At 47.7% G+C, this 10969-nt stretch overlaps 1 protein-coding gene across 7 annotated transcripts in view; it reads left to right on the forward strand.

Moving 5' to 3' along the window:
• grin2ba (glutamate receptor, ionotropic, N-methyl D-aspartate 2B, genome duplicate a) overlaps positions 1-10733 on the forward strand; it is a 122071-nt gene extending 111338 nt beyond the window's left edge. For all 7 annotated transcript variants that reach the window (XM_031870819.1, XM_031870821.1, XM_031870818.1 and 4 more), the window contains one exon: positions 3019-10733. In XM_031870819.1, the coding sequence (XP_031726679.1) occupies positions 3019-5322 (2304 nt within the window). In that variant the 3' untranslated portion in view covers positions 5323-10733. The remainder of the gene's footprint in view (positions 1-3018) is intronic.
• Positions 10734-10969: the final 236 nt, after the last annotated feature.

Below are 10969 nucleotides of genomic sequence, written 5' to 3' on the forward strand. Positions count from 1 at the left end.
CCCCCCCCCCCCCCCCTCACATTTGATATGCTGCCGTGGTGTCGGAGCTGCTTGTGCCAAGAAAGCAAGGCTACCGGGGGGAAAAAACAAACACATTTTGCTCTAATATTACGCTCCAGTGCCCAACTTTGATTATTTTGTGGGGTGTTAATTTTGACGTTGTCGCCTTGTTTATGGTGGTGTGCGCGTGTCCGCCTCTGTTTTGCGATGAAGGAGCATGAAATATCAGTTGCTAAAATGTCAGTCGACTTCTCATTTCCAAAGACAGGCTGGTCTGTGTGTTTTTTTTTTTGGTATTTTTGTTATTACATCATTAGAATTTGTAAGGGGACTGAATCTGAAAGCAATTATGTTTGGTGTAACATCCAGTTATTGCTCTCATTTGCAGAAATTACCTCTGTCTCTGCTACAATGTGACAGCGTAAATGAACGGCGAGTGTCCACGAATACAGCCAGATGAATCAGTATGTTAAAATATTCGGGGGGAAATGTTCATCCAGTGTTCATTTGCATATGTAGCAGCAAGCTTGGGCGTTGCGAAACAATAGTGTAATCTACGGTTTATTATCTTTCCAAAATCCTCGGCCACAGCTTCGCATTGTCTCCTCATTTACTCAAGTGTTTCCTTACCAGTCTTGGACATTTCTCCCCCCCTCCTTTACTCTGCGACTCAGATTAATTCCGCTTTTTTAATTTCACAGCATAATCCAATAAACTTTATTGTTATTGCTGCAATTAACATTTAAGCTCGGCGGTGTAAAAAAACGAGACATCTGTCACGGTCGGCGCGGGTCACGTGGCTTCGGTCATGGCTTCACGGTCGGTTAGCGCTCCCGCCCTGCGAGAGGGGCTCAGCGGCTCTCCCCCGGCTACCTGCTCCTCCGGGGCCCACCTGCAAACGCTCAAACTAATTAATTATATTGATTTAAAAAGCCTCTAATGGCTTTAGAACAGTAAATGTATTAGGGATTTAATCACTCCTACTTCTCACAGCCCTTGCATTACATCATGGCGGGGTTCATTTGCATTTAGCCCCATATCCTTACGCCACACGCAAGCACTATGAAATTGTGAGCTGCAGCTCAGCTGTACAATAGGCACTCAGCAGCATATGCAAGCGTACATAGGGGCAGCTAGTTATTTGTTTATTAGTTTTCCTGCCTCTCTGTTCCAGTCTAATCACTTATAGATTTTGCTGTGATTCCCCCAGTGGATTGAAAATTCTTTGCAAGCCTCAGGCCACAGTTATTGCTATTCACACATCCTGCCCGAATAATCAGCTACAGTAGCGCCGGGCCGGCAGCAATCTGCCAACTGTTACATTCTGTGGGCATGCGGGGTAGAGGAAATCTGCTGTTGAATACGAAGCAGCAATCACTTTGTTAAATGTCCGAGGTTTGATGCACTACAGTATTAACTTCTTGTTGCTTATTTGTGCATGTGTGTGTGTGTGTGTGTGTGCGCCTAAAGGAAAAAGCTTAAAAACCACACAAGCGTTCATCTTAAGCTTGCTCTCTAACGCCATCGCTGCTCAATGCGACGCAAACTTTGCCGTCTATAAAGGTCAAAACCTAAAAGGTGGTGGTGTGGGGGGAGGGGGGGGGGCATCATCTTTAGATATAGGTGGATGCTTCTGGAAAAGCCAGGCCCAGAATGGGATGCTGTCCCATAAATGTCATGGGAGGGAAGACGTGACAGATTTGGCAGCAGGTGGGGTGTAATCAAGACAATGAAAGAAGAAAAACAAGAGATATGAAGTGATGACAAATTGTATAAACAGGCAGATGGAAAAAAAGAAACACAGACGAGACAGCGAAGGACCAGATAAACATTGAAAGATGCTTCTGTACCCCTGAAATATCATGCAGGTGGGCGGACACATTTGTCCTCCACTTCAAGATCCAAAGCCTCAAATGCACGTATGAGTCCTTTTGTATTCGTGTTAACCTGTCTTAGTTTTCAGCCATGATCAAGCTTTACATACTTGGCTGTTAACAGACTGTGAAATTGAACGAAGTAACAACCCATAAAAGTGGAATGAGGGATGAAGGCCTTTTCTGCTGCAGTGCAGGCTCTGTCCATGTAGCTAATTGACTAGCGGGAGCGAGCGGCCAGGGAGAGGAGAGCTGAGGGTCAACGACTCGTAGTAGTGGACAAAAGGAGGAGGTTGGGAAGAGTCGTAGCTGAACAGCAGAGAGGATTTGACAGCCAGCTGACCCCCTAACTTCTCAGGACGGAGGTCAGCGGATCTCTGATCTTTGACAGTGGCCAGAATCATCCCTTTATTTCCACAGACGTCCGGAAAAACTGAGCAAAATCGTTGTTTGGGATTGATCTGATCCTTTACCGTCCTCATCCGTCATGCCTGGTTTGATCTCCTCCGCGCATCCATTTTTATCTGAATATTGTATCGTACATCACTGAATGCAAATGGTGCCGTTTATCTTTCTGTCACCGCAGCGCTCAGCCGGCGTCCTCCTTAGTGTGGCCTTTCTCTTTCGGAGGAGATTGTGCCGCCGCGGCGCTGAGCGGTAGGGGGAACTAAGGTGTTTAATAACTGCCGGAGGATATTGTTCAGCTGAATTCTAATCACATTGATTGAAGGTGCTGACCAGCCAGTGGGACCCAGGGGGGGGGGGGGGTTTACAGCCCCTTTGCCTTTATCAATCATCCACCGTGCAGCTACACTGTCCCTTTCTGAATCTTCATACTGTACGCTCACTTGCACCATCTCACTTTATCGCAGACCAGCTGATATACTACATGCCACTGTCTATAAATGACATGTAACATCTGCTTTACTTACTGTATTTATTGAGCAAGGTATTAATAGCATCACCAGGAACTGTACTCATTTTGCGGCATCTGGGCTTTTAAGAAGAGGGCGGTCAGGATGCAATGCTGCTGCAGTTTCTTGTTTTTGTCAACTTAAGAGTACAATATTAGTGACAAATAATGGTAAAATTGGCCAAATGCTCCCTCTCTAATGCTGCCTCTTGCCTGTGTTTCCCCACACAGGGCATCTACAGCTGCATCCACGGGGTGCAGATTGAGGAGAAGAGCAGCTCGGCGTTGAACTCCCCATCAGGCACCATGAACAACACCCATTCCAACATTATGCGCCTCTTGCGCACCGCCAAGAACATGGCCTCCCTGTCGGGGGTGAACGGCTCGCCGCACAGCGCTCTGGACTTCATCCGCCGGGAGTCCTCCGTCTACGACATCTCTGAACACCGGCGCAGCCTGGCGGGCCACTCGGACTGCAAGCCCCCTTACCTGCCGGAGGACAACATGTTCAGCGACTACATCAGCGAGGTGGAGAGGACGTTCGGCAACCTCCACCTGAAGGACAGCAACCTGTACCAGGACCACTACCTGCACCACCACGGTTCGACGCTCGGGCTCAGCGGACCGCCTGCCAACCGGCCCCACAGTTTGGGAAGTGCTAGTTCTCTGGAGGGCGGCATGTTCGACTGTGACAGCCTGGGCGGAGGGGTGGCCCCTATTTTCAGCACCCAGCCCTGCTCAGCGCTGACCCACAGGAACATGAGCAAGTTTGACCTGCTGTCTGGACAGACCAGGCCAGAATCAGGCCAGGGCTTCAAGGGAGGGCTGCCGGACCTGTACGGGAAGTTCTCCTTCAAGGGAGGCGCCTCAAGTTCCACGTTTGTCCCGGGGCATGGCTACTGTGGAGGGAGGGGAGACGACGAAGGAAATATACGGTCCGATGTCTCGGACATTTCCACGCACACAGTGACTTATGGAAACCTGGAGGGTAATGCCAAGAAGCGCAAACAATACCGTGATAGCCTGAAAAAGAGGCCGGCCTCTGCCAAGTCCAGACGGGAGCTGGACGAGATCGAGCTGGGCTACAGGAGGAAACCCTACCACATCAGCCACCACCACTACCACGGCCACCGCTCTACCTCCCCACCGCTTTTGCCCTCCGAACGGAAGAGAGGAGGAGGAGGAGGAGGTGGAGGAGGAGGAGGAAACAACAACGGGAACTCCTATCTCTTCAGAGAAAAGGAGAGCGTTAGGGATTTTTATTTGGACCAGTTTCGTCCCAAAGAGGGCGTTCCTCAGTGGGAACACGTGGACCTGACAGAGGGCCCTGGGGGCAGAGACGGAGGAGTGGGGCCCTGCCCCACCTTGGTTCCAGTGGATGACTTTCTTAAGAGCAAACCCAAAAAGACAGATCCAAAGACTGGTGGAGGATCTGGGCTGGCAGGGGGAGAGTGGGAGTGCAGGAACTGTCGGGCCAGCGGGGGAGGACTGGTCAAGCAGATGTCCATGCATGGAGGCGGGGGTGGTGGAGGGTATGGTGGCGGCATGAGCTGCGGCACTTCGGGAGGCGGAGGAAACAGCCGCCCCAGCTCTGCGACCTGCATGCGCTGCGAGGGCTGTAAAAAGACAGGAAACCTCTACGATATCAGCGAGGACAACAACCACCTCTTGGAACAGATGGGGGGAGGGAAAGGTGTGGGAGGAGGAGGTATAGGCGCAGGCCCTCCATCTCAATCTCAGGGCCAGCAGAGGAGGAAGGGAGGAGGCTTCGGCAAACCGCTGAGACGGCAGCACTCGTACGACGCGTTTGTCGACCTTCAGAAGGAGGAGTCAGGCGGGATGGGAAGTTTGATGGGGGGCCTGGGAGGCGGCGGAGGGATGACTGGTGTCGGTATGGGAGGGATGCTGCCCCCACCCAGGAGCGTCAGCTTGAAGGAGAAAGAGCGCTACATGGAGGGCACCAGCCCTTTCGCGCACATATTTGAGCGCCACGGGGGCTCGGAGAGAGAAAGGGAGCGAGACAGGGACCCGCTGTTTTACGGGGGTGAGGGCCGCAAAGGAGCCGGCTCGCCGTTCGGCCTGTTCAGAGGCGGCGAGGGCCTCCACCGCCGCTCCGTCGGAGAGAGAGACATGCGAGACAGGGATAGGTCTTTGATGGAAGGAGGAGGCGGGGGAGGCTTCTCTTTATCCAAATCCCTTTACCCCGACAGGGTAAACCAAAACCCCTTTATTCCCACCTTTGGCGACGACCAGTGTCTGATGCACGGAGCCAAACAATATTACATGAAAAAGCAACAGCAGCAGCAACAAGTTGCCAAAAACAGCCGAAGTGACTTCAGGAGCCAGATGAGCACGACGTCGTACTCCGCCACAGCCGGGGTGATGTCCAACGCGACCCCCCGGTTCCCGAAAGAGCTCAGCCTCGGTGGAATGAACCACCACGGCTCCATGCTGGGGGTCGGCCCCCCGCGTCCCTTCAATGGAAGCAATGGCCATGTGTACGAGAAACTCTCCAGCATTGAGTCTGACGTGTAAGAGCAAGAAGAGGAGGAGGAGGAGGAGGAGCAGCGGACGGTGGCGAGGGAGGAGTGGGGGGGGGGGCATGTGGTGTTAGGAGATCAGGAAAGACACTGTCCACACACTGCAACCCTAGCCCATATTGGGACAGAACGATGAGGTAAGACAGGAGAGAGACTGTCAAAAGTGAGATGAGAGTAAGAAGGAAAAGGGAAAAATCAAAACCAGGATACCCTGAGGAGCTGTGGGATGTTAACCCTCCCTCAGAAACGGCCAAAGCTACTCAAACACAGTCAATCAACGGTCCCCTCACCGTCACCAAAATGCACTCCGCTCCGAGTCCATCACTTCATCCACCAGCGGGGCAGAAGTTGGTTATTATCGCAAAGAGGCGACACCTCGTCTTCGTTCGATATTGGACGCGTGAGCCTGGTGCGATGTCTGAGAGCTCCCGCTGAGGAAAGACTGCGAGAGCGAGCTGCCCATCTGCCCCTGTGTCACCGCGGAAAGGAGACATTGTCACGTTTCACAGAGGAGATGACTAGTGCCTCTCTCTCTCTCTCTCTCTCTCTCTCTCTCTCTCTCTCTCTCTCTGGAAGGAGACAGCCCGGCCCTGTCCATCCTGCACTCTTCTTCCCCCCCTCCTCCTCATCCCTGACGCCAAAAGAGCTGATCTTGTTTGCTATGAGAAATACAATCATGAATGATAATAAGATATTCTTATGGAAAAAAAAACACACAGGGTATAACAACAACAATAATATTGATAACATTGTGAATAACAAAGACGTTCGTGCTGATTATAACACTGCTTATGATATCACTAAGTTTTTCTTGTTTTATGTTCTGTTGGTATAATATTTCACTACTGTTTTAGTATCTGTAGTTGTATCCTGTCTGCCCCGGGTGGCAGCAGGGAGGTTGTTTTTAGTTCAACCAACAAGCCAGAAAGACTGAAGTCCTTAACTCCCTTTTTTTTCTGTGTTCTGTAGAATATTTTACTCCATGCTCATACATTTATTTGCTCCAAAAACGGGATCTGGGGGACACGTTTAGAGCCGATAGATCCTCATTTGATGTTTTCAAGACGTTACAAGTGCACACACACACACACACTTAAACACATCTGAACTTGTGTTACTGTGAACGACGCGTTTCGTCCGGAGCTGAAGACACTGAGAGGAAGGACGTGCCTTAAAGGTCTCCAGTGGACGTGTCCTTCTGGTTCACACGCGGCCCTCGCAGCGCCAGGCAGCACCGGAAAGGGTGGGGGGACCGGCACGCCTTCAGGCTGCTCGGTGTTCTCTTCACGTTCATGAGCCAAAAACTGCAGTTCAAAACTTACGGCAGGCTTGAGACGCGACAACTGACGGTTAAGATACAAGGGGAGGTTTCGTAAGATTTATTTCGTACGTCGATATTTGAGCGGCGCTTTGCGAACCAAGATGTTTTCAGGATATGTCGCGGGCGGGCCGACGCATCCCACTTCACAACCCGGCAGCCTTCAGACCACTTCTTTTTATTCAGGTTACACGATAGCAGTCGCCAGGCGCTCGCTATTTTTTTTCCGGCCTCTCTCACCAGTTTCTCGACGTAGGCGTTGCTTTTCACTCACGTAACCGGTCTGAGAGCCGCGCACACAGAAAACTTTGTTTGTACATTGTGTATGATTAATATATGCACTGTTGGGTTTTTTTTGTTGGCGAAATGCAACAAAATGTGTAGGAGACATGTTGTCGCACCCGTTACGATGATGCCGATTGAAGCTCGAGGAGAGGAGGATGTCTAATTGAAAGAGGCCTCTTGAACACCGACAGAGGCGTCCGGAAGGCGGCCATCTTGCCAACGCTTTCCGGCTTTTCACTCCGACCGATGTAGATATAGTGCTTCTGAGCTGGAGAGGCCTCATTTATTATTGCACAGGACCTTTTACTCAGTGTAGGTTCAGGCACTCAGTAGACATGCCTTATCATCCCATCACCCACCCACCCACCCACCCCAACACCCAGAGCTGTCTGATGGTGACTCATCGTATTACTGTACAGAATAAAGAAGCCTCTTTTAAAGGGTTGATCTTCGATTAGCTGGCGGTGTCAAAAGTTCAAGGGCTGCGGGAGACTGCGCAGGAGTGCTGGCCTGGTGGTGGAGCTGCTGGAGTGTGATCTTTGTCATGGCGGACTTCTATCTTATACCCTAATCTAAATGGTTTGGCGTGCGCGTGTGTGTGGAGGGAAGCAAATCACAATTGAATGATTACAGCTGTTTTTTTCTTTTCCCCCTCACTAACCTGCTGATAACTATTCATAAGTTCAGCCGCCTCTTCCTCTTTCCCTCACTCCACAGACAACACCATCAACGTGAGACTGATCGAGTTAGCCTTAAATCAAACAGATCCATCCACCCCTCCCCCTCCCCGATGACTCTCCTAATAAATAGATTGGGATCTCTGGAATTTTTATACGCACACATTTTGGAAAGTTCAGGTCAACCATTATCAGCGAGATGGTGCAAGGAGGAGACCAGGAACTGACGAGGAAATAAGCAACGAGACTCCGGAGTGTTGGGCATCAATCAGCGTCGGCATTTGTACGTTCAGTCTTTTCCCTGTAAATAGTCTATTTAAAACTCTTTTCACTTTGTACAGTAAACAGACAGACAGGATGTAACTTTCAATGTGTTTTACAGCGAATTTAAGAAATAAACAAAACCACGATAAAAACTCGGAAAAACAAAAAAAACATCATGAACAAAAATATGCAAAATATAGTTAAGACACAGATATTACGAATCATAAGTGATATAATTGAACCTCTTTTTCTTTAAATCTCATGTTTACTTGATTATGATAGTTTACCGATGAGTATACTGATTATGTTAAGAATTATGCTTTTTTTTTCATATTTTCACTAAAGTGTTGGAACTCGAGGATAATTTACTGTAGGTGTAGACGTTTGGTGATTAAAAGGGGAAAGTTTAGTTTTAGGAGTCCTTGCTAAGCTTGCCTCGAATTGTGTTAGATTCTCTCGTTTTAAGGTAAGCTCTTCTTCATGCTTTTTGAGATGACAAATCAATTATCTACACATTTATGGAATACAATATTAAGTGTATACATAGATGATATTTGCGTATAGAGGCAGTATATTGTGATCCTTCATTTTTTTTTTTTAAGCTGCGATCCTTGTCAAAAACTTACAGGATGTTTGTGTTGGGTTTTTGGACCTGGGCTCTTAACGGTGATTGCACACAGAATTTAAGAGCCATCGTGGGCCCGGCCTATCCTGTTCCCTCTCTATGTTTGGGATATACATCACTGTGGTAAAGGATACACACACACACACACTCTTATATAAACACACACACACAAATGCGCGCTGGACATTTCCCCAGAGTTGATGTTAATACTGCAGAGGATTTCAGTGCAATATTGAACCAACAGCGAGTGTAGTTTCATCCTATTGAGAATCCATTCGAAGCGGAGATGCATTTGTGCAACCCCCTGATTAAAAGGTGCAACATTTCTTCTGTCACGTCTCGTTTTCTGCGGAGGTTCGTTTCAGGGGGGAATCAACCGCTGTTGCTACATGTTTAGCTCGCCTGTTGCTGAACTGTGCTGTGTGACAGACGGAAACACTTAAAAGCTTTGGATTTTCTAATTTATATGTGTGCGACTTTTGTGCACCGCTCGTTTCTCAGTGCGAGAGACGGGAGATCTATGATTTGTAATTGTGTTGTGTACATATGCGAGTTTGTCTGTCCCCCCCCCCCCCCCATGCAGTCGGAAGTTATTTCCCCCGGTCTTCTTCTGTACGGCACTGATTCCAATAAGTCTCTATAATCCTCGCCCCGGCCCTGAGAGAGAGACATTCATCTCTCTCCTGTTTTTTCTCCTCAACTGCTTTCGTGTCTAGCGGGTTGATTGAAAAGTGAAGAATGTGTCCGCGTGCACGTACAAACTCTGTTGGGTTTGCATATTTTTTTTTCACACAAGCCACCGCGACCCTTTCTCCTCATTTGCAATAAACCGGATGACGAAACAGAAAACAAAGCTCTTACACACTATATGTGCCAATTCATCACTTCCTTCCACTTGTGTGTTTTTGTTTTGCACTGGGAGGGCGAGCTATAGGACCAGCGTCCAGCTGCTGGTTGGGGGAGTCGAGGTGCACCTGACACTGTGGTAAAACATGCTATCATCAGGCCTTTACCACCTCCAGCTGCTCTGCTGCAGAGTAAGCATGGCTCGCCAGAAGTCTTTTTTTAATTTTTTTATTTCCCTCACGACCCGGTTGGTCCCGGGCTCTCATGCCACTACACATTTGTTCAAATGGGTAAAGCAAAAAAACAACAACAACAACAACCACTGTGTCACATTTTTACAACACAACAAACGTCTGTGGCAAGTCGGCGGGTCTGGGACATCCTGGAGGTGGAGGGTGTAAATCTCACCCTCTGCTGACGCGTGTGTGGGTTTTTTTTTTTTTCTGTCAGGGATACTGACACACGGGACCAAACGAGAGCATGACGTGGTCAGCCACAGGGATCGATGTACCGGTTAAACTGACTCGTGAAAATGTATTTGACATCAATATTTCAATCATGGTGTGTTGTTTCTTTTGTTGTCGTTTTTTTTAATCAACAAGTCACATGCAGATAGGAAGAATTATACTGTGATATTATGCGATTGATTTTGTTGTGAAGCTCCATGTAATTTAGCTGCTTATAATTTTCCAGTTCACTCTTAATTCATTTGCAGAAGCCGTTTACTCATATTTTAAAGATCTATCTGTGTGTGCGTGTGTTAATATGTATTGATATTGCTTTATATTGATGCATACAAAAATTTTCTATTAAATTGTGTACAGCTTTGTTTGTTTAATATTGCTATTTTCCATCGTCGTCATTCATACGGTCAAGAATGAAAAAGGCATCAGGGGTTGCTACTAAATGTATTTCACCAGGTGAACACACATCGATTAGATTTACTGTGGGCTAACAATATGTAACATATGAATAATGTCAATTGTATACATAATGATATACATAATATTATTCTTGGCCATTCTTTTCTCTTTTTGTGGCCCTTTTCTTTGAAATAATCCCCCCAATTTTTACGCCATACGAACAGAAAACGACACAAAAACAAATAATTGTACAGGTTGTGTAAATACTGAATATCGGGGGAAACATTTACCTTGTTTTGGGTTTTTTTGTATGGAAACGATCAAAGTAATCTCAATAACAAAAATCAACTGCGTCATGACAAAGTCGCAACAAAAAAAACAGAAAAAAACATTAAGGTACCTCTAATAAGGATAATACTGATATCTACAGTTATAAGTGCTCAAATAAGACTATCCTTTCTCTTTGTACATGATGAACAAAATGAAGTGTTGAGTATTAATAATAAAAAACTAAGTTTCACGCATGTGGCACCGAGTCTTTTTAAGCCTGTTGTGTTTCCCTCTGACCTCCTTGACACTTTACTGTTGATTCATTTCACTTTGCCGGTGTGTTTATGCATCAGAGAATCCCCCCCCCCCCTCTCTCTCTCTCTTGCATCTCTTGTGCTCTCACATTCCCCTGCCCACTGTAGTGGACACACACGCATAATCAGAAACCCTTCGTTGAGTCCTTCACCTCTTCCTTTCACAGACTCAAATGCATG

Source organism: Anarrhichthys ocellatus, unplaced genomic scaffold, assembly GCF_004355925.1.
Source record: "Anarrhichthys ocellatus isolate YVR2014 unplaced genomic scaffold, GSC_Weel_1.0 scaffold55, whole genome shotgun sequence".
In the NCBI taxonomy this organism is placed as follows: Eukaryota; Metazoa; Chordata; class Actinopteri; order Perciformes; family Anarhichadidae; genus Anarrhichthys; species Anarrhichthys ocellatus.